The sequence below is a fragment of the Saccopteryx bilineata genome, chromosome 12 (genome assembly GCF_036850765.1).
Source record: "Saccopteryx bilineata isolate mSacBil1 chromosome 12, mSacBil1_pri_phased_curated, whole genome shotgun sequence".
In the NCBI taxonomy this organism is placed as follows: domain Eukaryota; kingdom Metazoa; phylum Chordata; class Mammalia; order Chiroptera; family Emballonuridae; genus Saccopteryx; species Saccopteryx bilineata.
The window spans coordinates 53,278,702-53,303,688 of NC_089501.1; the positions used below are offsets into that span (position 1 = coordinate 53,278,702).

The following is a 24,987-nucleotide window of genomic DNA, read 5'->3' on the forward strand; positions in this document are numbered from 1 at the left end:
TCGTAGTTGCATCACTTTGGTTGTTCATTGATTGCTTCTGATACATACCTTGACTGGGTGCTCAAGCCAGTGACCTTGGGGTTTCGAGCCTGGGTCCTAAGCATCCCAGGTTGATGTTCTATCCACTGCACCACCATCGGTCAGGCAACAGTACTGTTTTTTAATTTTTCCGTTGATTAGAGAGAGAGAAGTATCAACTCTTTGTTTCACGTAGTTGCCCATTTAGTTGTGCACTTGTTGACTACTTCTCTATCGTGCCCTGACTGGGGATCAAACCTGTGCCCTGTGGCACACCAGGTCAACACTTTATCTACTGAGTCACCTGACCAGGCCAGCAGTCATTGCTTTTGCAGTGTTTTCTATGCGTTTATTTAGAGAATACAGCGGCCTAGAGCTACTCCACCTTCCATGAGTGAGTGTAGGACAGTGTGGTCATGTGAAAGGTCTGCTGTCTCTAGACATGAACAAAGCACGCTGGTCCTGCCTCAGGTTAACCACGCTAACTCGTGGGCAGAGGGTCGGACCGCGTTCCCAGACTGACTCGCGGAATGTCTCGGGGTTGGTGTGTTTGAACCGAGTCGCGGGAGGGAGTGCAGGAAAGCCCCTGCCCCGGAGAGATGTGGACAGGCAGACTGACTCGCGGAGTGTCACGGGGTTGGTGTGTTTGAATCGAGCCGCGGGAGGGAGTGCAGGAAAGACCCTGCCCCGGAGAGATGTGGACGGGTCCGGTCGCAGCCACACTGCCCACCTCTGCCCCGCGGAGTGTCCACAGGCGGACCTGAACTGAGGGGCGGCACTGGACAGACGGGACATCTGAGGGGCTCTGTGTGCCGTGCACGCCCGGGGGCAGTGGTGGCCTTGCCGCCAGTTTTCACTCCTAGAAATGTAGCAGACACCCTGGGAGCCAGAGGGACTGGGCTGAGGGCGCGTGCAGCCTGGACACAGGTTCCAGGTGCCGGAGGACTGGCGAGCCTGTCCAGGGCACGTGCCATCTGCCCTCAGGGTGACAGAAGGAAACAGGTCCCCACCCTAGCTGCCTAGAGAAATGTTCTCTCTGGGACCCAGCCCTGAAGAGAACGCCAGGGTCCGGCCCAGCCCCCACGTCACATTTCCTAAGGCAGTCTTCAGAGGGCCGTCCCGCGCCCGCCTCTGACCTGCACGAGGGGCGCTGGCGAGCGCCCTGGGTGTGCCGTGTTTCCTTGTTTTGTGTGGGTCAGAGCCAGTTCAGAAAATCCTGAGTGTCTGTGGACCCCTTTTGCATCCGGGAAGAGGGAGGGCAGGGAGAGAGTGAGATTAGAACTCAGACTGCCGCTGTATTGAGGGGCAGAACGGCAGTGAGAAGAAGGATGCATTTGGGACACTTCGAGGTAAGTTCCGGGCATTTTGGGGAAGTAGCAACATGAGGCAGCTATTAATCATTTGTTTGTTTAGTGCTTCAGGGTCCCTAAATGGTGTTCACACGTGCAGCCTGGTTTACCCTGAAACCAACCACGAGGCGGGTATTACCCCGTCTTACAGATGGGACACGTGGCCAAGGCCTGCTCCCGAAGCCCCTCCGTGAGTGTGAGTGTGAGTGTGAGTGTGCAGCTCGGCGCGGCTGACACGGACACTTCCCCCTGGTTTCCGGCTGACACGGACACTTCCCCCTGGTTTCCGGCTGACACGGACACTTCCCCCTGGTTTCCTGTGGAGCCCGGCGTCCCCAGGGTCACCGCCCCCCATGCAGGTGCAGGGCAGCACGTGGGCACACAGGTCGGCTGCTCGGAGGCCGTCACCGGGCCCACGCATCTGTCCTGTGTGCTTTGTGGGGCGCTGTGTTTGAAACTGGCAGCCTCACAGGGGTCTGTCCCTGTCTCAGGGACCGCTGAGCTCACCTCCCAGCAGACGCTCCCGGTCCTGCCTCGGGTCTGCCATCAGCATGGTCGTCAGCTGCGTCCCCACAGCCCTCGGCCCGTCCCTCCCCAGCGCAGATCACCAGTGCCCGCCCGCAGGATGCACAGCGGAGTGTGGGACGGAGGAAAGGGGGCCTGTGCACACACTCGCACACCACAGAGGAGCCAGACACTGGAGTGTTTCTGGAGGCATAATTTAGTCATCTCACCCACAGCGCCCTTCTCTCTCTCTCTCTGCAGTCAGGGTTACAGAAAACAGCACCAAAGGATGAAAGGGACACCTCCCCTCACTCCCCATCCCTGCCCTCCCCTGCGCGCAGACACCTCGGGGATCCTAGGACAGGCCCGCACTCAGCTGCACATCACCCTCACTTCCGTGGTCTTTCACGCACGCACGCAGGCACGCACACTCACACGCGAAAAGAAAGCCGAGACCACTAAAGCACATGGGGAAGAAGAGATGGAAGTCCTCTCCCGCCGCCAGGGGCGTGGAGACGGAACCCCGCCTTTCCAGCAGGGGCTCCCCGGCATCGCACTGGCACCGCCTGGGAAGACGGGCAGTGTCCCCCAGTGCCCTGCCCAAGGTCCCTTTGGACGGCTGTGCCCGAGTCAGTTCTGCTTCTGCTTGCTGTCGACGTTGCCGTACGCAGAGCCCTTGTCGATCTCTGTCACTCCAATCATCCATCGGACTCCCATGGAAGCTGCGGAGAAGGAAGGGCGGGCGTTAGGGGCCGGCAGGGGCTCCAGGGCGACTCTAAGAGCCGCGGGAAGGCAGCTGTCCGCCCGTCTGCCTCAGCACCAGTGCGAGTGGCCCATCCGGCCGCAGTCCCAGCTCCCTGCCCGCCATATTCTGGAGCGTGGGCTGAGTGACTGTGGAGGACAGCCAGGCTGTGCAGCGGCGTCTGCGACCCCGGCGCAGGAGAGAGGAGGCCTCGCCTGCTGGACATGGTTCACAGGCTACCATGCCTCCTGCGCAGTCCCCACAGCAGGGGGGCCCGGGACCGCAGGTGGGAACTGACGGGCACCCTTCAGGAAGCTTAGTGACAAACAACCAGGAGCCTGGAGAAGGCAGGTGCTCAGACACCTCTACTCAGTGCCCTGCGCGTCCCCAGGTCACTTTTGGGGCAGGTGTGAGGGCAGCACACAGGCTCAGCTCATTGCCACAGGCAGCCTTTACTCCTATAGTGATGCGGCCCCAGGGGAGGGGGCGGGGCCGCAGGGGTGCCAGGGGAGAGTGGGGGAGGAGCAGGGGCGCCAGAGAGTGGGGGAGGAGCAGGGGCGCCAGGGGAGAGTGGGGGAGGAGCAGGGGCGCCAGGGGAGAGTAGGGAGGAGCAGGGGAGAGTGGGGGAGGAGCAGGGGCGCCAGGGGAGAGTGGGGGAGGAGCAGGGGCGCCAGGGGAGAGTGGGGGAGGGGCGGGGCCACAGGGGCGCCTGTGGGACCCCCGGGGAGAGGGGCTGGGGGGGTGGCACAGGAACCCCCGTGGGCCCCCAGGGAGCTGGGGCACTGGCTCTGCAGCCCAGGGCTGAGGATCAGGGCTCCAGGAGGGACCATGCCCACTCACCTGGATGCGCTCAGCGCCAAGGAGGGGCCTGGCAGGCAGCCCACACTCATAATACACATTTAAGAACGGACAGATGGGTAACGACTAGCGTCTCCAAGTCCTGATACCCACGTGTGCAGAGCCACAGCTCTGGGCTGTGAATGGTTAGGGAGCTGGCCAGCGAGGCCCTCACATCTTACAGGTCAGCACACATGGGCAGACCGCAGCCTGGGGCCGGCTCTAGACACTGTCACTGGAGCCCGCCCCAACACTAGAACGTCTGAGCAGGGGAGACGATGATTGTATAGAATACACAGCCAAACCTCACTGCCCAAAGGTCTTGTAAGATGACTGAGAGCAAACCCGGTTCTTCAGGGCAAAGCCTAGTGAGGCTCCAGCTCGGGGACAAGCAGCCAGTGTCTCCGGAGCTCCTGGGAGCTCCCGCCCCTGAGGACGGGGCGGCCTCCACTCTGTCCCTGACCACACACCTGGGCAGCCCCTTCGCCTCCCTCCGCCTGCAGGGAGCCGCAGCCGCCTCCAGGGGGCGCTGCTCTCTGCTCACCTGCTGTTGAAGCAGCAAGGCAGAGCCTGCCCCTCCCACTGGGGGCCCGGTGACCACAGCTGCCCCCACATCTGGCCAGCCTCGCAGCAGCACAGGGTGGGGGGGGGTCCTCAGACCATCCCTGGGGAGTTCAGTTGTCAGGGGTTTGTGGTGTTGTCTTTCTATACTTTTTTTTTTTTTTTTTAACATAAAATGTGTCTTAGTTTTAGGAAAGGCACACGTAGGGTCTCATCTCAGGAACAGCGGCCAACTGGCCCACTGCCGCTGTGCAGCCTAGAAATGGTTGCTTGATCCAAAAGAATGGGATAGATCTGTGTGTTGTAAAATGTGGGTAGCCACAATATATTCAGCAAAAATGGTGTTCGAAGGACTCCGTTTGTGTGAATTTACACACGCACAGATGCCTGAGACCGGCAGCCTGTGCACACTCCTGTGGACTGAGCAGCAGCTGCACGGTCACGCTACATGGAGGGCGAGGGGCTGGACCACCGATGTGAGTCCCGGGCCTGGGGACGCAGTGGATGGGACCCACGGCCTGGAATCGAGTTCCCCTGGCCATCTGCGGGCCATGCTGCAGAGACGGCACCACGCCCCCCACGCCCCCGGCCCGCACCCCTGCCCCGTGCTGCTCAGAGGCGGCACCACGCCCCCGGCCCGCACCCCTGCCCCGTGCTGCTCAGAGGCGGCACCACGCCCCCGGCCCGCACCCCTGCCCCGTGCTGCTCAGAGGCGGCACCACGCCCCCGGCCCGCACCCCTGCCCCGTGCTGCTCAGAGGCGGCACCACGCCCCCGGCCCGCACCCCTGCCCCGTGCTGCTCAGAGGCGGCACCACGCCCCCGGCCCGCACCCCTGCCCTGTGCTGCTCAGAGGCGGCACCACGCCCCCGGCCCGCACCCCTGCCCTGCCCTGCTCAGAGATGGCACCATGCCCCCGGCCCGCACCTCTGCCCTGTGCTGCGCGCTGCTGCCCCGGCCCAGCCACTCACCCACGAAGAGGACGAGGACAAAGCTGGCCAGAGTCAGGGAAGAGCCGCTGCTGACCATGCTGACGAGGAAGCGGAAGAAAGGGTAGAGCAGCAGCGAGGCCCAGAACAGCCAGTTCAGCAGCGCCCAGGGCCGCCGCGGGGGCACCATGGCCGTCTCGGGGAAGGTGCCCGTCCTGTAGTACTCCTCCTGGAAGGCATCCTGAGGGGACAGGGGGCAGAGGGGGCCTAAGTGCTCTCCTCAGACACGACCCATGGGGTCAGCAGCACCCCCAGGAGGGCCCTGCAGACACTGACTGGGCCGCCCCCCTTTCCACGATGCCACCTGGAGGCAGGGTCACCGCAGCCCTGTCCCTGCGCCCAGGGCAGCCCGTGTGGGCCCCAGGCTGCTCCCTGCTGCCTGCTGGAGTCCCGGGCTCCTGGGCAGGAGTGCTGTCCACACGGGGTGGGGGAGTTAGACCTGCCCTGAACCTGGCCCTCAGTGACCACCACAGGACGGGGCAGAGAGGAGGGCTGCCCCCCGGACGGGGAGTCCGCAGCAGTGGGCCCCGCACACACACTCCCCAGCCCTGCGCCAGCCTCGCGCACGGGCACGGGGCTCCCGGCTGCTTGCAGGGGGCCCGGCTCACGGAGGAGGACAGCACCGTGGCATCACTGGCTGGCCGTCCTTTCTCCCTCGGGGTCAGCTGATTATTGTAACTGACTCACCAGACGGCTAGAAAGGTCAACAGGCCCCTGCTGGACCTGCTGGAGCAGATCCTCACCTGACGGCCCAGCTGAAACCGAATTCCAGAAATCCTGCCTGTCCACGTCTGAGTGTCCCATAGTGTGCCTGTGGCATGGGGTGTGCGGGATCCTCACTGCCCCCCCCAGGAGGGAGAGCACAGGGAGCCGGGCAGGCCCTGCAGCCCGGATCTGGTGGAGCCCTTGAGCTGCGTCTGCGGGTGGGCCACTCGGCGCGCCCCAGGAGGCCGCAGCCGAGAGCCTGCTGGGCTGGGCTGGGGCCAGGCTCCAGGACTCGGTGCACCCCAGGAGGCCGCAGCCGAGAGCCTGCTGGGCTGGGCTGGGGCCAGGCTCCAGGACTCAGTGCACCCCAGGAGGCCGCAGCCGAGAGCCTGCTGGGCTGGGGCCAGGCTCCAGGACTCGGCGCACCCCAGGAGGCCACAGCCCAGAGCCCGCTGGGCTGGGGCAAGGCTCCAGGAAGCTGCCGCTGTGGGAGGGCGGCACCGCCACGGGGGACAAGGGCCAGAGACGGCCTTCTTGAGCCAGTGTCAGACAGCCCCAGGGAGGGAGCTTCCCATTTCTTAATACCAGCAACTAACTCACAGCACAACTGCCGGCCACAGCAGGCCTGTTTTTGTGACCCATCTTACCCAAGTGACATCCTGGTTCTCTGAGGGGTTGAGTGTCCTGGAAAACAAGCTTCCCCTACTTCAGATGCTGAATTTTTTTTTTCCCCTTTAACAGCTTGAGATAGAAATGGCTGAAGTAAGCCCTGGCCAGTTGGCTCAGCAGTAGAGCCTCGGCCCAGCGTGTAGAAGTCCTGGGTTCGATTCCCAGGCAGGGCACACTGGAGAAGCACCCATCTGCGTCTCCCCCTCCCCCCCTCTCCCTCTCCTTCCTCTCTGTCTCTCTTTTCCCCTCCTGCAGCCAAGGCTCCATTGGAGCAAAGTTGGCCCGGGCGCTGAGGATGGTTCCATGGCCTCTGCCTCAGGCACCAGAATGGCCCTGGCTGCAAAGGAGCAACGCCTCAGATGGACAGAGCTTCACCCCCTGGTGGACAATGCCGGGTGGATCCCGGTCGGGCACATGTGGGAGTCTGTCTCTCTGCCTCCCCTCCTCTCACTAAAAAAAAAAAAAAAAAAGAAATGGCTAAAGCATATCATACTTTTTTCTTTTTCAATCAGGTGCACAGAATAATATGCTTTTCTAACCACTCAAAGTCATTATTTTAAAGCTTGATCCACAAAAAGGGCCACTGTGGAAGCACCTCAGGCCTCTTCCCCGAGCTCTCAGATCCGCCTGCGCCCGGCCAACCAGCCCTGCTCTGCCTGCAGCAGCTGCGAGGAGCCGGGGAGGCTCTCGGAGACCAAATCATCAAGCAGTGTGGGGCAACGGCTCGTGTGGGACGTGCCCCGCCCTCCAGGACCCAGGGAGGACGGGGCTGGTCACTTGACCAGAAAGAAGTCTTACATGGACGGGAGGTTACTGTCGACGGCTGGGCAGTCTCCCCCAGTAGCCAAGAGGGTGCAAGTGAGGATTCTCACTCTGTGCACGCCAGAAGACGAAAAGACGCGGCTAGGGCCTGAGCACGGACAGCCAGCAGGAGAACTGGACGGGGAACCAGCCCTCCCCTCCCCATCCCCGTCAGAACCAGGGCGTCAGCAGGAAGGGGGGTCTCCCAGGGGGGCCCAGCGCTCTCCCAGGTTGCGCACTGAATCCACCTCTTTCCTTTGCACCAGCGCCTGTTTCCACGAGTTGTTTGCTGTGACTGGGGCAGGCAGCTGAACCCACGTGTTGGGGGCAGGCAGCTGAACCCACGTGTTGGGGGCAGTGACGGAGACCGAGGGATGCCCGAGAGGAGGCACCTGACCCCGCCGAAGCCAGCCGTGTCCCCTCTCTGCCGGGGAGACGCAGCGAAAAGTGCTTCCGAGACGGGCTGTTTGCCCTGTGTATGCACTGGGCGTTGGGGAACTAGGGACAGGGCTGAAGGAGAGAGAACAGGATCAGTGCTCTCAGGAGGGCTGTTTCAAAGGCGTGTTAAGGGACGCACAGGAACAACGCATGGGGGTTGCTTGAGGCAAAGACGAACCTTTTACTAAAAAGGGGTTCGGGCTGTGACCGCAGGGGCTGCCCAGTAGTGGTTGTGACCCCGTTGCCCTGCGAAGTTCCTCTCCACAGAACCCTTTCCACCTTCAGGCGGGTCTGGGGTTAACAGGTCTCACCTGGGCTGGAACTGCTCTGGGAGAGGCTTTGGATCCTAAGCATCACGTGGGGGTGTGAATGTGTTCTCACAGCCCACACCCCTCAGCCAGCCGGGGTCCCAGCTGATACTAAAAGACACTCGGCTTAGATCGTCCCACTTAAAACGGAGGGAGCCCATTCCGACCAGCTTGCTGGGCAGCAGGCTTTTGGCCATGTGAAGTCCTAGCTCCGTCTAAGCTCCTGAGAAAACAGGGTAGCCCATATACAACACCCCTTCCCCTCAGAGGCACTGCTGACCGCTTCCCCTCGGGGTCAGTGACTGTGCCCGACGGGAGGAGGCCAGTCTCCCAGGTTTGTTCACAGGGAACAGGGCAGCCGTCTAGCCCTCCGTGGAGAGGACCTGGCCCCAGCTCCTGGCTTTGATGAATGAGCTAGAAGACGCAGGCTAAGGACATCCTTTTTCTGGACTGTCACTCGTCACTTCCTCCTCGGCTAGCCTAAGGGCTTTGAGCCAGATGACCAGGTTGGGAGCCCCTTCCAAATCAAATGGTATCATTTTAACATTAATTATAGTTGATAGAAAAACATCCTGAGACTTTATGGAGAACAAAAGGGGCCTGTCCCCTACGAGCCCAGGGCTCCTGCTCCGTGCCCCAGCCCCCTGCCTCAGCACGGGCAGGCGGGCTGATGGGAAGAGCCGCATCTGCCTTGCTGGGCTGAGGCTGCTTTTGCTGACGTTCCTGTGCCTTTTACAAAGGGGTTCGTTTCTTAGGCCTTTTGTGAGCACTTTTTTTTTTTTTTGGCTAATACTGACATTTTTTATATCATCCAATTAAGTTAGAAAACAGCATGAGGAAAACACTGCCTCGTGCAGGAAACAGAAAGTGTCTGTCTGGTATTCCTGTTGGGGCCCAGGTGTGCGTCCGTGCAGACCCTCGGTAACGGGGAGTCTTGCTAAAAAAAAGTGTCAGAGCCCTGGCTGGTTGGCTCAGCGGTAGAGTGTTGGCCTGGAGTGCTGGAGTCCGGGTTTGATTCCCGGCCAGGGCACACAGGAGAAGCGCCCATCTGCTTCTCCACCCCTCCCCCTCTCCTTCCTCTCTGTCTCTCCCCCTCCCGCAGCCAAGGCTCCATTGGAGCAAAGATGGCCTGGGCACTGGGGATGGCTCTGTGGCCTCTGCCTCAGGTGCTAGAGTGGCTCTGGTTGCGACAGAGCATCGCCCCCTGGTGGGCATGCCGGGTGGATCCCAGTCGGGCACATGTGGGAGTCTGTCAACTGCCTCCCCGTTTCCAGCTTCGGAAAAATGAAAAATGAAAAAAAAAAAAGTGTCAGGCCGTGCGGTCCCACACGTGGGCCCTCATGGCCTCCGGGCCGGAAGCAGCTGCCCTGGACACACCTTCCTGGGTCCCACGCTGACCTCCTGAGACTCCGATAGCCACACAGCCCCATGTTCTGGGGATAGGTACACCAACCAGCCCCTGCTTATGAGAACTGTGCCCCGAACCCATCCAGAAAAGGCCCGACTGGCAAGTTCCGGGAGGGGCCTGCTAAAGGCACGGTTGGAAACGCACTTCCTGCTGAGAGAGTCCTAGGACCTTCGCTCAGAGACCCGAGCACATTCACGAGAGCGTCTCTGCTTCATCTGGGGGTGGTGATTTGGACCAGAAACCCCAAACATGCATTTGCAAGCTGTCCACCCGCGGCGGAGAGCCTCTAGAGTCCTGTGTGGTTGTCCCCTTGAGGCGTGGGGAGACCCACAGCAAGGGCCAGGTGGTCTGTATCTAGAGTTTGGTGGAAGGACACGAGACGCCTACCGCGTGTATTTGATTCTGGATAATGAGCTGCTCTGTTTGGGCTGAAAATGGATGACGGGTCAGAATGAAGTGCTTACTGGGTGGTGAGACCTGGTCATAAAGACACCTCCCTCACGGGGGGGGGGGGGGGGGAGCTGACCTTTCCTTCCCTGAGATGGAGCCATTAACGCAGCAGTTAGACTCCCTCTGCCTTGCGCACTCTTGAAGAAGAGATAGTCCGTGGTCCGGGAGGAGGCAGGAGAAAGTGGGGACCTGGGGTCAGGGCCGCCGCAGAGATCAAGCCCGGCCATGCGGCCTCCTGGGCTTCCTCCTGCTCGAGCCGGCTACGCTTTGAGCCAGACAGGCAGCCACATCGTGGACCCAGAGCCACCAAGATCCTCTGCGCTGCCGAGGGGAACAGTACATCCCCCGAGAATATCTGGCCTTGGGAGCAGAGGCAGGCAGGCAGACACGGGCTGGGGGGTGGGGGGCACGACTGCTTTCTCTGCCCACCACACGCATAAAATACTTCCCTTCTTTCTACGGTGCACCTTTAAATACAGAATATTTTGCTAAGTTTTCTTCCCTGTTGCTAAGTAGAGGGCAGTTCGCCGGGATGTGAGATCTCACGCAATGAGAACAGGCTGGCTGCCACGGTCACCTCCCGAAGGCCCCGCCGGGCACCTGGAAACCGGTGCGTGGGCCCCACAGGGCCGCCTGCCACACTGACCTTCTCCTGGTAGAGCTTGTGGAGCCAGGCCGAACACTGGTCCTCATCTTCCGGGACTTCTTCCAGGGGAATCCGCCTGCAAGGCAGAGAGAACAGCTAGCAGGGGTGGCCGGTGCCGGGAACGCCCCTGCCGTGGTGTTAAAGCAACAGTGCTGCCGCCGCCCGGCTTCAGTGCAGGTAGCTGGGGCGTGGGGACGTGAGGAGGGTGACTCAGGGACAGGGAGGGGGGGGGTCCACATCTGTGCTGGGGAGATGCAGGCCCGAATGCAGTCACGGCCCGTGGAAGAGGGACCAAGGGGGCCCCGGCTCTCCGTCCCCCCTCCCACCTCCCAGAGAGGCTGCAGCCATGGCAGCACTGCCTCCGATTCCACACGAGACAGCCCAGTGTACCCAGGGTCTAGCTGACCATATGCTGGTGCCTTTCTCGGCCAGGTGACGGCCAAGGCCGATGGTGAAGCGTCCCCCATCAAACATTGCTTGGGCCCCTTGGGTAGAATTGAGGCAGACTCTGCAGAGGCCCTGTCGATGGCGCGGACGTGTGCGCTAGGGAACTGGCACTCCCAGCGTGGGAGACGCCAGGGGCTCCCCCCCCCATCCCCTCACAAGCTCAGAGGCTCAGGACGGCTCCTGGCTGGTGCTGGCAAGGGCGGAGGTATAGCATGAGAGCGTCCTGTCCTTTTTCTGGGGGGACTCCGGCAACAGGAAGAGACGTTCCCTGGCACGTGTCCTCCTCTGAGCCCACCAGAGGGCTGGCTGCAGGGGGTGAAGGGGGCGTGCCAGGGGGCGTGCCGGGGGGGGGCTGGCTGCAGGGGGTGAAGGGGGCGTGCTGGGGGGGGGCTGGCTGCAGGGGGCGAAGGGGGCGTGCCAGGGGGCGTGCCGGGGGGGGGGGGCTGGCTGCAGGGGGCGAAGGGGGCGTGCCAGGGGGCTGGCTGCAGGGGGAGTGCCAGGGGGCTGGCTGCAGGGGGCGAAGGGGGCGTGCCAGGGGGCTGGCTGCAGGGGGCTGGCTGCAGGGGGCGAAGGGGGCGTGCCGGGGGGGGGGCTGGCTGCAGGGGGCGAAGGGGGCGTGCCAGGGGGCTGGCTGCAGGGGGCGAAGGGGGCGTGCCGGGCTCTTTCCTCCCCGGGGCCTGCCTGCCTGTGCCCCGAGAGGCGCAGTTACCCGAGACTGGCCTGGTGGAGGGCAGGGCAGTCGTCCTGCACGCTGACTGCGTGGGGTTTCCCAACACGGGGCTCAGGGGGCCCGAGTGGACTTCCCACAAGGGGGACAAAGCCTTGCTCCACTTTGGGGGGAAGGCCCCCCCGGGAAGGTGTGTGTGTGTCCCGCTGTGCCAGGCCTGGTCACTGTGGGACAAGGCGGCGGTCAGCTGTGGTGCCAGCCAAGAAAATGGTGACGGTGCTGCTCGTTGCCCGTGTTTAAGGGTCAGCCGGGGCTGTTTCGAGGTGGGAAGCCGTGTAACGCAGCCTGTCCATTCACCAGCACACCTGGCCAGGGAGGCTCGGGCTCCCAGTTTCTCTCTGCTGTGTTATAATTTAGCATGGGGAAGGTCTTTACAAAAATAATCAAAATCATAACCATGTAATTGGCTTGTTTTCCAACAGTGGGCATTTCAGATTTCTTGGTTACAGTCGGCCACATGAAGAAACGGTCCCTAAGCCATGTCACGGGGTTTAGCACGTGACCCGCCACTGTTTTACTGTCCACGGTGTCTGTCCGTGGTTTCCACTAACGACCAGGGTCAGACCCATCCTCTTACATCGATAAACAGGTGAAGAAAACTGGGTTTGTCTAACACCTTGGGACTTGTGTCCAATAAAATCGAACTGTCTGGATGAGAACACATCAGTGAGATGCCCCTCCCGTGGTCTCTGGGCCCCAGGCCTGCATGTAAATTGTGTGTGCGCTTGTCTGTGCACCTGGACGCAGCAGACACGTCCTCCAGAAAGGGCTCGGGACGATGCTCTGTCCGCACGCAGCCCCAGAGTGACCGCAGTCTGGCCGGCCCGAGTTCTGTGATCAGGACGCGCTGACGAGAGGGGAGAGGGAGCTCCCCGGGGCGGGCACAGCAGTGGCGTGCGTCTCGCACACATCACAGACATGCAGGCCGTGGGCGTGTGCAATTCAATACAGAACAGGGGCAGGAAGATGTTAAACATTTCCCTGGAAGCAGGGCTGTGGGTCCCTCGCGACTGGCTCCCTCTCTGGTGGGCGCCGTCTTTTCCAGACGCACCGCCAACGTACCTCACATATAAGTCGGCGTGGTATTTCTTTCCGTTCAGGACTCCCAGCAGGGTGGGGTTTTCATTATTTCTGAAATTGAGTGTACAGTCATATACAGCTGAAACTATAAAAAAAATAAAACAAATACAAAGCAGTATATAGCGTGTGAACCCAATTTTGTTTCGTAGACACACACACTGGGAAACAGGCTCGGAGGGCTAGCGGGTGATCTGGGCACCGCGGGGCACCTGGCTCCTCACGCTTTTCCACCACGCCCACACCCCTGCGTGCCCAGCACGCGTTCCGTTGCCTAACCAGAAAAGCACACCGCAACGTAGTCACGCAACGTAGTCACGGCAACCAGAACTCCGGCTGCGGCCAGGACTGGGAGCGCAGAGCCGCCCTGCAGGGCCCCCACCTCCATGCGCAGCAGCAAATTGATGTTGAAACGGGTCGGCGTTCAGATAAACTGACCCAAAGCGCAGGCTGGGGTGTGTCTGAGCTATGGCAGCCTGTCCCCTCTGGGGGCACTTCCTCCTAGAAGAATAAACTAGCTAGACCCCAGGACACCATACTGAAACTGCTTACGGAATTGCACCACAGTCACTTGGAACATGGCTGAAAACCAACAGGAGTCTGGTTTTCACGTCCCGGGGTGGGAAATACCGTGGGAGATCACTCGCTTCTACCCCACGAGATGCAGAGGCGTCCCGAGGGCCAGGCCAAAGAGTGAGGCCGTGGGGACAGAGCGATGTTTGACCAGCTGTGTCTCTCCCTCGGGCTGGTGCCGGGCATGTGCCCGCACAGCCGGGCGCCAGGAGGCTGCTGAGCTGCCTGAGCCCCTCTGGCCCCTCTGGAGATGAGGGACAAGGGCTTCGGGGGGGGGGGGGAGGGCTGGTCGCATGGCAGGGAAGGGGTAAAGAATGGCGCTTCCAACCTGAAGGGACAGGGCTGAAGAGGAGACAAGGAAGTCACAACCAGACCGGGGCCAGTTATGGCTGCTACCTTATTACTCTCACCTACAGTGACTTTGGGCTCCACAGTCAGAGGGCCGCAAGGTCACCGAGTTCATCATCTGGGGGCAGCTGGTGCCCACAGATGAGCAGGAAGTGCAGACACAGCAGGACAATGACAACCTGGTCTGACCGGGGCAAGCCAGGTGTGGGGCCACACGGGGCCCAGGTAAGGACCCAGGATTCCCTACGGCACAGGCTGCAGGACCTGGGCTGAGCAGTGGAGGGCAGTGTTGCCTGAGTGTATGCGTGTGCGGTGTGCGTGTGGGGTGTGTGTGTGCGTGTGTGCATGCACGCATGCAGGCAGTGGCCACACCTCCCCCTCCAGGTGCCTGGACCCCGGCTAACACCAACCAGGGTTACACGTGCCATCCTGTCCCCTTCCCTCCCAGCTGCTGCCACAGTCGCCTGGGAGCCCTGCCAGGGACACAGCCGATCCTGTCGGGTGGGGGTCGGCTTCCTGCTGCAGTGGGGGCCGGCGACCCAGGGTCTTCCTTACCTACATTTCTCAGACTCCTCACGGTGACAGCGAAGCCCTTGGTGCGTGGCAGCAGGTGGTACTTGAGGCTGGGCAGCCCCTTGGCCCGGGCCACCTGCATGCTGATCTGGTGCTTCTTCTCCGTGAACCGGGTGCCCTCGCAGTGGATCAGGAACTGGAAGGGACGGGCCGGGGTCACACATGCCCTCCTCCATCGCACACCGAAGTCACACGGGGTCCCAGAGAAGCCTCTGGGCATGGCCAGTCGGGGTGACCTGGCAGTGGTGCCTGCCTGTTCCCAGGGTGAACCCAGAGGCCACTGGCCTCTATGGACAGCTCAGGACAGGACAACTGGCTGCCATGTGTGTGTGTGTGCGCGCACACGCGACAAGTCTGGGTGACTAGAGATTCTTGAGTGTGTGAGAGTGTGACGCGTGCACCTGGGATTTCTTTATGCACAGTAAGGTCAACGGAAGGAAGGACAGAGGGGGCGTGTGCACAGGGGGGCAGGCCAGGCGACTCAGGGGGGTGCCTAGGGCAGCTGGCTGCTCGGTGGTGGCTGCCCAGGGCTTCTAGGTGTGGGGTGGCAGCTGCCCGGGGTGGCTGACTGCGGGGTGGCTGCCCAGGGCTGCTAGGTGTGGGGTGGCAGCCGCCCGGGGTGGCTGACTGCGGGGTGGCTGCCCAGGGCTGCTGGGTGTGGGGTGGCAGCCGCCCGGGGTGGCTGGGTGCGGGGTGGCTGGGTGTGGGGTGGCTGACTGCGGGGTGGCTGGGTGCGGGGTGGCTGGGTGCGGGGTGCCGGCCGCCCGGGGTCTCACGTACAAAGTACTTCTCGGGGTAGTCCCGCAGGTGCAGCAGGCTCTTCGAGACGGTCTTGCGGTCTTGCTCCCACTTGCGTGTGCAGAAAACCATTTCCGTGAAGTACCACATCCAGCCAATGATCGGGACGTAGGCCAGCTCCTTCTTGGCCAGGACCTTGGAGCCCTGGAACAGAGGAGGGGCCGGGGTGTCAGGAAAAGGATCAGGGGGAGCTTACGAGAAAGAGAGAAGTGCACATTCACTCCAGAGGCCTGTGGGGACAAGTCCAGGACACGGGGAAGCAGGAAGCACGCCCCGCTGGTCAGCTGGAGGTCAAGGCTGTGTTAAGGCTGCCGTGTGGGGCGGGCAGGAAGTGGGCCTGGCTCTCTGGGGGAAGGGGGCCTTTGAGCAGGCTCCGGGGACAGTCATGAACCTGAAGGGTCTTGGATGGTCATCAGCTCAGGGTCTCCAGGTGGTCAGCATCGTTTCTGCTCACTGAGCCCACAGTGAGCTGTGACAGCGCTTTTCCGAACTCTGTTCGTCAGTCTCGCCCAGTCCTCAGCCCACCTGCGGGCTCTGCAGAGCCCGCATCGCCCGCCTTTCAGATGAGGGGACGGTGCAGCCAGGCCCTATACTCGGGGCACGAGGTCACGCTGGGAGCTGCCCACCGTCCCTTTGCCAGCACTCCTGAAGGCTGAGGCTGGCTCCAGACCCAGGCTTTGGCCCGTGGGCAGGCTGGCACCCTGGGCTGCTGGGCATGGGCCCCGACCCGGCTCTGCCAGCCTGTACGAGCGCCACCGGAATGGGAAGACCAGCATCAAGTGGGCACAACGGGCTCTGAGAATGTGTAGCTATTATCGCCAGAGTAAGTGCAGCGGCTGGACATTTCTGAGCCACACTTCCGCATCCAGCAGTGACAATGAATCACACATATTACAAACCCGGATGCTGGCAGCTCCAGCCAACTGGTGAACCCCTGTGCAGTGACCATGCGGTGCTCGAAAGAGCTGCTATAAGATTACTCGGAGATCCTGTGCATTCTGAACCAAGACTACACGGCTCTCGTCCCGGTGCAGCCAGCCCCCCCGGCACGCCCCCTTCGCCCCCTGCAGCCAGCCCCCTGGCACGCCCCCTTCAGCCAGCCCCCCCCGGCACGCCCCCTGGCACGCCCCCTGCAGCCAGCCCCCTGGCACGCCCCCTTCGCCCCCTGCAGCCAGCCCCCCCCCCGGCACGCCCCCTGGCACGCCCCCTTCACCCCCTGCAGCCAGCCCTCTGGTGGGCTCAGAGGAGGACACGTGCCAGGGAACGTCTCTTCCTGTTGCCGGAGTCCCCCCAGAAAAAGGACAGGACGCTCTCATGCTATACCTCCGCCCTTGCCAGCACCAGCCAGGAGCCGTCCTGAGCCTCTGAGCTTGTGAGGGGATGGGGGGGGGAGCCCCTGGCGTCTCCCACGCTGGGAGTGCCAGTTCCCTAGCGCACACGTCCGCGCCATCGACAGGGCCTCTGCAGAGTCTGCCTCAATTCTACCCAAGGGGCCCAAGCAATGTTTGATGGGGGACGCTTCACCATCGGCCTTGGCCGTCACCTGGCCGAGAAAGGCACCAGCATATGGTCAGCTAGACCCTGGGTACACTGGGCTGTCTCGTGTGGAATCGGAGGCAGTGCTGCCATGGCTGCAGCCTCTCTGGGAGGTGGGAGGGGGGACGGAGAGCCGGGGCCCCCTTGGTCCCTCTTCCACGGGCCGTGACTGCATTCGGGCCTGCATCTCCCCAGCACAGATGTGGACCCCCCCCCCCTGTCCCTGAGTCACCCTCCTCACGTCCCCACGCCCCAGCTACCTGCACAGAAGCCGGGCGGCGGCAGCACTGGTACTTTAACACCACGGTAGGGGCGTTCACCCTCCTCACGTCCCCTCGCCCCAGCTACCTGCACAGAAGCCGGGCGGCGACACAATCAAAAGTAACCTTCCAAGGTCTCATTCCCATGGTCCTGGGGCAAAAACATAGGTAAACAGGCCTGTGGCTTCAGGAGCCCTGACCTTCTGCGAGCACAGGCCGGAGTGCACTGGACGATCCTCAGGTCACACTCAGCCCAGACAGAAGGGAGTCAGAGTGATTCTCAAAGATCCTAACCAGAGCCTTAGGCACTCCACGAAATGCCAGGGCTGAGGCAGAGCAGAGCCTGCAGGGACAGACCACCAGAGTGACCACACTGACACTCGGATGCTGATAGAGTAACCCCATTCCCAAGAATTTCTTTTTTTTTCCTTTTTTTCTTTTTTGTAATTTTCCGAAGTGAGAAGCAGGGGGGGCAAGGGGGAGAGGGGGGCAGACAGACTCCCGCATGCGCCCGACCGGGATCCACCCAGCATGCCCACCAGGGGCAACGCTCTGCCCCTCCGGGGCGTCGCTCTGTTGCGACCAGAGCCACTCTAGCGCCTGGGGCAGAAGCCACAGAGCCATCCCCAGCGCCCGGGCCATCTTTGCTCCAATGGAGCCTTGGCTGCGGGAGGGGAAGAGAGAGACAGGGAGGAAGGAGAGGGGGAGGGGCGGAGAAGCAGATGGGTGCTTTTCCTGTGTGCCCTGGCCGGGAATTGAACACAGGACTTCCACACGCTGGGCTGACGCTCTACCACTGAGCCAGCTAGCCAGGGCCCCCACTCCCAAAGATTTCTGCGAATTCCAGTCTCTTCCACTCAAACCCCCTTCCTCTCGGGCTGCTACCTGTGAAGGTGAAAAACGCCCATCCCCCTCGCTCCTCCGCTGAGCCAGCCGGTCAGGGCCCCCACTCCCAAGGATTTCTGCGAATTCCAGTCTCTTCCACTCAAACCCCCTTCCTCTCGGGCTGCTACCTGTGAAGGTGAAAACCGCCCATCCCCCTCGAGAACCTGCCTCCCGTCTCTTCTCTAAAAACCAGGCTCCTCTTGACTGCGGGAGTATCTCCCTATCACATGTAACTTTTTTTTTTTTTAAGATTTTATTTATTCATTATAGAGAGAGAAGAGACAGAGAGAGAGAGAGAGAGAGAGAGAGAGAGAGAGAGAAGGAGGGAGAAGCAGGAAGCATCAACTCCCATATGTGCCTTGACCAGGCAAGCCCAGGGTTTCGAACCGGCAACCTCAGTGTTCCAGGTCGACGCCTTATCCACTGCGCCACCACAGGTCAGGCACATGTAACTCTTAAAAGCAGACGGGTCAGGTGGTTTGTGTGAAGGCCATTTAAGGCCAAAGGCACGGCTGAACAGAGACTATAACAAGATACCCTGCATTCCTCTCTCGGGTGGAAGGTGAGAATGGGTCACTTTGGCAAGAGGCCACGCCCTCGGACCGGACCTGGGCTGCCCCAGGAGACACACAGACGGTCAATTGTTCCTTGTAAGTGGGGAGGACAGGCTCCCGTGGTGAATGCACTCGGGCAGCTTCCACCTGAGCTGCCCAGGCCCCCACCAAGTCCCACGTACCCCTCATCCTCTCCTGGGGGGACCTGCTCTGTCTGCACGTTGCCTCTCCGGGGGGCACCTGCTCTGTCTGCACGTCGCCTCACCAGGATTTGAGCAGCCCTACCTGTTGTTTCTCCCGTGCTTGGAGGACAGGGGACAGTGGTCATCCGTGGCCCCTCTCCACCCTCACCATGGCTCTGGTGGTTTTCAGGGGCCCCCGGGTTCCGGTGAGCAGGGGAGATACATCATCCCGGCCAAAGGGCTGAGACCTGCCTCCATCACGCAGGGTGATGCCCCCAAAGCTCCTAATCACCCAAGAACAGTGGCTGTGCTCTCACCCCTTTCACACATGATCTCAGTTGTTTGGTTTTTCAGAGTAAGAAACAAAATCCTATCAACGATGGTATTCAGTTAAGAAACTAAGGCTGGCCCTGGCCGGTTGGCTCAGCGGTAGAGCGTCGGCCTAGCGTGCGGAGGACCCGGGTTCAGTTCTGGGCCAGGGCACACAGGAGAAGCGCCCATTTGCTTCTCCACCCCTCCCCCTCTCCTTCCTCTCTGTCTCTCTCTTCCCCTCCCGCAGCCGAGGCTCCATTGGAGCAAAGATGGCCCGGGCGCTGAGGATGGCTCCTTGGCCTCTGCCTCAGGCACTAGAGTGGCTCTGGTCGCAACATGGCGACGCCCAGGATGGGCAGAGCATCGCCCCCTGGTGGGCATGCCGGGTGGATCCCGGTCGGGCGCATGTGGGAGTCTGTCTGACTGTCTCTCCCTGTTTACAGCTTCAGAAAAATGAAAAAAAAAAAAAAAAAAAAAGAAACTGAGGCTGCCCTGGACAGCTCAGTGGGTTAGAGCATCATCCGGCACAGAGGTTGCCGGTTTGATCCCCGAGCAGGGCCCATACAGGAACAGATCGGTGCTCCTGTCTCTCTCTCTCTTTCTCTCCCTTCCTCTCTTGCTAAAACCAACAAATAAAAATTAATAGAAAAGCAAGGCTCTCCCACAGGATGGTGTTCCGTGTAATCGTGTTCAGTTCTTTTATACTTATCCTTGTGCTCAGGTGGTAAATGGATGGATTTCAAAGTCCTTCGTGAAAATCCCAGAATGGTGCCGAGACGGTTACACTCCACGAAAGCCTGTAGCTCCCAGTCCTGAGCCCCCTCTGGAGTCCCGGGCCTCCTCCCAGTCCTGAGCCCCCTCTGGAATCCTGGGTGCCCGGCCCCCTCTGCAGCCCGGGCCCCCTCTGCAGCCCGGGCCCCCTCTGGAGTCCGGGCCCCCTCCCAGTCCTGAGCCCCCTCTGGAATCCTGGGTGCCCGGCCCCCTCTGCAGCCCGGGCCCCCTCTGCAGTCCGGGCCCCCTCTGCAGCCCGGGCCCCCTCTGGAGTCTCCTGGGCCCCCTCCCAGTCCCGGGCCCCCTCCCAGTCCTGAGCCCCCTCTGGAATCCTGGGTGCCCGGCCCCCTCTGCAGCCCGGGCCCCCTCTGCAGCCCGGGCCCCCTCTGCAGCCCGGGCCCCCTCTGCAGCCCGGGCCCCCTCTGGAGTCTCCTGGGCCCCCTCCCAGTCCCAGGCCCCCTCTGGAGTCCTGGGCCCCCTCCCAGTCCTGAGCCCCCTCTGGAATCCTGGGTGCCCGGCCCCCTCTGCAGCCCGGGCCCCCTCTGGAGTCTCCTGGGCCCCCTCCCAGTCCCGGGCCCCCTCTGGAGTCCTGGGCCCCCTCCCAGTCCTGGGCCTCCTCTGGAGTCCTGGGCCCCCTCCCAGTCCTGAGCCCCCTCTGGAGTCCTGGGCCCCCTCCCAGTCCTGAGCCCCCTCTGGAGTCCTGGGCCCCCTCCCAGTCTTGGGTCCCCTCTGCAGCCCGGGCCCCCTCTACAGCCCGGGCCCCCTCTGGAGTCCTGGGCCCCCTCCGGAGTCCCGGGCCCCCTCTGGAGTCCCGGGTCCCCTCTGCAGCCCGGGCCCCCTCCCAGTCCCGGGTCCTCTCTCCACGTGTCACTTCTCTGAGCACACTGAAGGGCCACCGCCACCCTCCCCTCCCCTCTGTGCCTGTGTCCCTGTGGCTCAGCCTCTGAGCGGCTGCGTCCGTCTCTGGAACTCTCTGCTCCGTCAGTTCCCACTCGCCCCAGCCCTGACCTGGCCACAGAACCCATCCCCTCAGAGGGAGACCGGCTTCCGCCCCACAGCACGAGCCCTGCGCAGACCCCTCCAGGGCACCGTGAGCCTGGCCCTGCCGCCAACCCTGGAGCCGATCAGAGCGCCCGGACCACAGCGACTCCTTCCCACTGCCTCCGGGGACAGCAGCGCTCTGAAGTCGGACTGCATACCAGTGACCACCCCCGGCCGCTGGTTACCCAGACTGCGGCTCCGGGAGTTCACGTATAAAACAGAAACAAGCAGCTCTCCCAGGATGAGAAACTGCATAAACAAGGTGCCTGGCGCCCACGGCGCTCATGGCCGCAGAGCTGCCAGGGCCCCGTGGGAACGGGAGAGTGCCTCCAAGTCCAAAGTCTCTTCGCGTACTGGGGACCCCCACCTGCAATGACACGTGCTTCCATGGGCTGAGCATGGACACCACTGAGCCCCCGGGGAGCCTGGAGGACCACCGGCTCCCCAACCCCCCCTGGAGGGCCAGTGTCCACGCGTCCAGCCCTGAGGCAGGACACACGGGCACCTCCTCGTCTCCTCAGTCACGGGTATCCAGGGGCGGGGGGCACGATATTCTCTCTCTCCTCTCAGAGATAACAAAGCCACAACACGGTGCTGAGCTCCGTGCCGAGCTGTCTCCATCACAGACGGGGAGGAACTGGGATCTCTGGTTCTGCTCCTGCAGACGTATTTGAACACACGTACACACACGCACGTATCAAGTCAGTGCTGGAGTCATAAACAGAAAAACAAAAGGGAAAACTGTCGGCAGGAGGGCCTGTCCTTTCCTAGAAGTCCCTCCCTCGTGCCCACCATGCCAGGTAGCCACGGTGACTTCTCACGCCCTGTCCATCTCTCGAAAGACTGCTAACGGGCCCCAGCTGCTCTCTCCGTCACTTACCTGCGCCACAACGACCACTGTTTGTCCTAAAGACGTTCCTGGGGTGTGTGACTTTGAAAATGTCCTCTTTCTCCTTTTGCCCCCAATTAAAAAAATACCCAAGTGTTAAAATTAAAAGCACATACAAAATGTGTCCCAAGGCTTATTTTGTCCCCCTGGGCCAAGGGTCTTCCCACACAGGCCCCCAAGTTCCGTTGCTGACGCAGGCTTCACGGGCACCTCGGGGACCGCAGACGCGGAGACCGCTGGGAGCCCGGCCACAGACCCCCGACCCAGCTGCTGCCGGGTCTGCGGCCCTCTGCGTTCTGAACTCTCCGACTGTCGTCTACGTGGGCCACCCACACCCAGTGTGACGTGAGCAGCCCTCCCAGCTGTCCGCGGGGCGTGGTCCCGACATCACAGCCTCTCACCGCCCCGGGCCATGCCACCTGTGACTCCTGTTGGAATACGGGAGCCCTGTGGACGAATCAGTTCACAGGCTCAACCGCTACACCGCTGACGCGTTCAAGATGACAAAACTCAGCTGGGGGGACCTGAAGGCCGGCAAGAAGCCAAACCAGCTGGGGAAAAAAAAAACCCCCAGAATTTCCCATCTATTCTGGAGTCTGCAGTTCAAACTCTCTTGTGTAGGGATTCAACTTTCCTAAGCCCCAAAGATAAAAAAAAATTCAGAGGTGGATGCTGCCTGTTAGCCGAGGAAACAGGACACGGAGATGAAGAATATGACGTGGTGTCGAATGAGACAAGTCCCAACCCCCATCGGCTAAACAGCCGTGTGACCCTGAGCAGGTGGGGTAAGTTTAGCTTTTTAAAAAGGTAGGGTGTGGCCCCGGCCGGTTTGCTCAGTGGTAGAGCATCGGCCTGGTGTGCAGGAGTCCCAGGTTTGATTCCCGGCCAGGGCACACCGGAGAAGCGCCCATCTGCTTCTCCACCCCTCCCCCTCTCCTTCCTCTCTGTCTCTCTCTTCCCCTCATGCAGTCAAGGCTCCACTGGAGCAAAGTTGGCCTGGGTGGGCGCTGAGGATGGCTCTGTGGCCTCTGCCTCAGGTGCTAGAATGGCTCTGGTTGCAACAGAGCGATGCCCCAGATGGGCAGAGCATCGCCCCCTGGTGGGCGTGCCAGGTGGATCCCAGTCGGGCTCATGCGGGAGTCTGTCTGATTGCCTCCCCGTTTCCAGCTTCAGAAAAAAAAAAAAAAAAAAAAAAAAAAAAAAAAGGTAGAGTGTGCAGCATCTACTCACACGTGTTTCTGTAAGGATTAAGTCAATGCGCTACATGTAAAACACCTGAATAGACATTATTATTGCTCAGAGGACGATGTTCATTCTCAGTCAGAAAGAAAAACAGTTGGTCAGCTGGAAACTCTGTGACCACGCACACAGATTCTGAATGACCGAGAGCAAATGGCCTCGTCCTGGTGTCCACAAGAGAAATGGCGTCCAACTTACCCCCAGCACCCCGAAGCGTTCGGCCAGGCTCCAGCCACAGAGGAAGTCGATCTCAAACTTGTGGTTCAGAACCACGATGGCGTTTTCTTTTCCGAACTTGGGGTAAGCCTGGGGGTCCGTGTGGATGACGCACTCCGTGCCCGACCACCATTCCAGCAGCATCACCAGCTCTGCAACAAACCACAACAGACAGGCAGACAGACGTTTATTTCAGCCGGCCTTCGTCCTTTGCGTGACCTGGAGCCGCACTGCTGGGCCGGGCTGGGGGCAGGGCCGGAGCACGGGGCAACTTCTAAAGGTACAGTTTGAGATCATTCCAGCCCGGACCCCAGTCCCTGGAAGGGTCTAGAAGCGGAAGGAAAAATGAGAACCACTTCACAGCAGTCTCCGGGGGAGCTTTGAGAAGACAAGTGCCCTCGGGAGAAATAAATCAGAGAGCCCAGCTTCAAGAACTCAGGCCCGCCTGACCAGGCGGTGGTGCAGTGGATAGAGCGTCGGACTGGGATGCAGAGGACCCAGGTTCGAGACCCCGAGGTCGCCAGCTTGAGCGAGGGCTCGTCTGGTTTGAGCAAAAAGCTCACCAGCTTGGACCCAAGGTCGCTGGCTCCAGCAAGGGGTTGCTCAGTCTGCTGAAGGCCCACGGTCAAGGCACATATGAGAAAGCAATCAATGAACAACTAAAGTATCACAACAAGAAACTGATGATTGATGCTTCTCATCTCTCCATTCCTGTCTGTCCCTATCTATCCTCTCTCTGACTCTCTTTCTGTCCCTGTAAAAAAAAAAAAAAGAACTCAGGCCCTGTGTTTACGGAGCTCTGAGAGGCGGCGTGACATGATACACAAAATTCTTAATCTCTTAGGAAATGACTAATTGGATACTTATAAACTCCATCCAAGAACGCTAAGTGCCTGATTTTTCTCTCCCGTTTGCAGCCCAGGTGGTGTGAGAGAGCTGTGGTGTGAGGGGGCACAGACCCAGGCACCCGGGGCTGAGGATCAGTTTGGGCCCTTGACACCATGATCATGCATGAAATTATCGAACTAGTCTTTCTAGGAGCCTGTGAAAATAGAATTGCCCTTTTCTCAGGCCATAATGGCCAATCTGACTTCACCCAGCCAATGATTCCCAACCTGGTAGCCTGGGGAAGAGCCCAGATGTGGACATTGTCCAGAAAGACAGTCCAACGTTGGGGATTAGAACTGCAGGTTTAGAGCAGGTCTGAAATGAATTGTTCAGGCTGGAGGTGTTTGGCAGTTGGGTGGGTGGGAGTCCTCTGTGAAGGTTATCCCCCTGCTGTGTCTCTTCTCTCTCTCTCTCTCTCTCTCACACACACATGTACACAGGTGTGGTCCTCACCCTGGCCGAGCCTCATGTCCTCAAGGCTTGAGCGGCTACCTCTGCACATCTTTCTCCTTGAGGCTGGACACGGGTGCTTTCGAACTGAAGTGTCAGAATTCTCTAGAAGGCGTAACAGTCTAGCTACTAAGCAGTGAGCGCTGTGGGACTTTGGACAGGTGACCTAACCTGCCTCAGCGTCCTGAGCTTTAGAATGGGGTTGCGTCAGAGTCCTGCGAGAATTAAAGTGCGTAGCCCGTGGCGGGCGCTCTGTGCCTAACTAACCCATAGTATGCTCCCGACAGATGCAGGCCTGCGGTGTCTAGCGTTACAAGACACACCAGAACGCTGCCCTTACTTGACAGTAGACGTGCCTGCCTATTCCTTGGCCAGACCTGGATGTGGTGAGTCGGAGGGCTGGAGTACAACTGTGTCCCGGCTGGGCAGCCCTGCCGGCCTGAGCAGAGGGATGGTTTGTTGCCACTGGGTAGGAAGACGCGTGTACTGCTACCCTGATGTGTTTCTTCCAAGGGGTCAGTGGGCAGGACGGTGTAGTCATCACTGACCACGGAGCACAACAAAGCCCCCAAGCAGAGCTCCGCGTGACTCCCGCTGTCATGTGCAAATGCCTCCAGAGCCTCCGCTGTGCCTGCCCCTTCCTGCCCGAGGCCAGGCCAGGCGCCTCGAGTCACATCTGCCCTGGCCTCCCTCACAGCGTTCATCACGGCTTGTGACACAGCCTGAGAAGCTGTCCCTTGCTCTAGACAACGAGCCCCGGCAGGCAGGCGAGGACCACGATGCCTGGTCATGGTCACC

The 24,987-nt window shown here is 61.0% G+C and overlaps 1 protein-coding gene across 5 annotated transcripts in view; it reads right to left on the bottom strand.

Annotated features, from left to right (window-relative positions):
- Nucleotides 1-2,081: 2,081 nt before the first annotated feature.
- The window catches only part of AGPAT4 (1-acylglycerol-3-phosphate O-acyltransferase 4), a 117,991-nt gene continuing 95,085 nt past the window's right edge, over nt 2,082-24,987 (bottom strand). For all 5 annotated transcript variants that reach the window (XM_066247948.1, XM_066247945.1, XM_066247946.1 and 2 more), the window contains exons 3-9: nt 22,834-23,003; nt 14,949-15,110; nt 14,151-14,304; nt 12,660-12,762; nt 10,424-10,499; nt 4,981-5,179; nt 2,082-2,593 (exon numbers count right to left, since the gene is read on the bottom strand). In XM_066247948.1, coding sequence (XP_066104045.1) covers nt 2,502-2,593; nt 4,981-5,179; nt 10,424-10,499; nt 12,660-12,762; nt 14,151-14,304; nt 14,949-15,110; nt 22,834-23,003 — 956 coding nt within the window. In that variant the 3' untranslated portion in view covers nt 2,082-2,501. The remainder of the gene's footprint in view (nt 2,594-4,980; nt 5,180-10,423; nt 10,500-12,659; nt 12,763-14,150; nt 14,305-14,948; nt 15,111-22,833; nt 23,004-24,987) is intronic.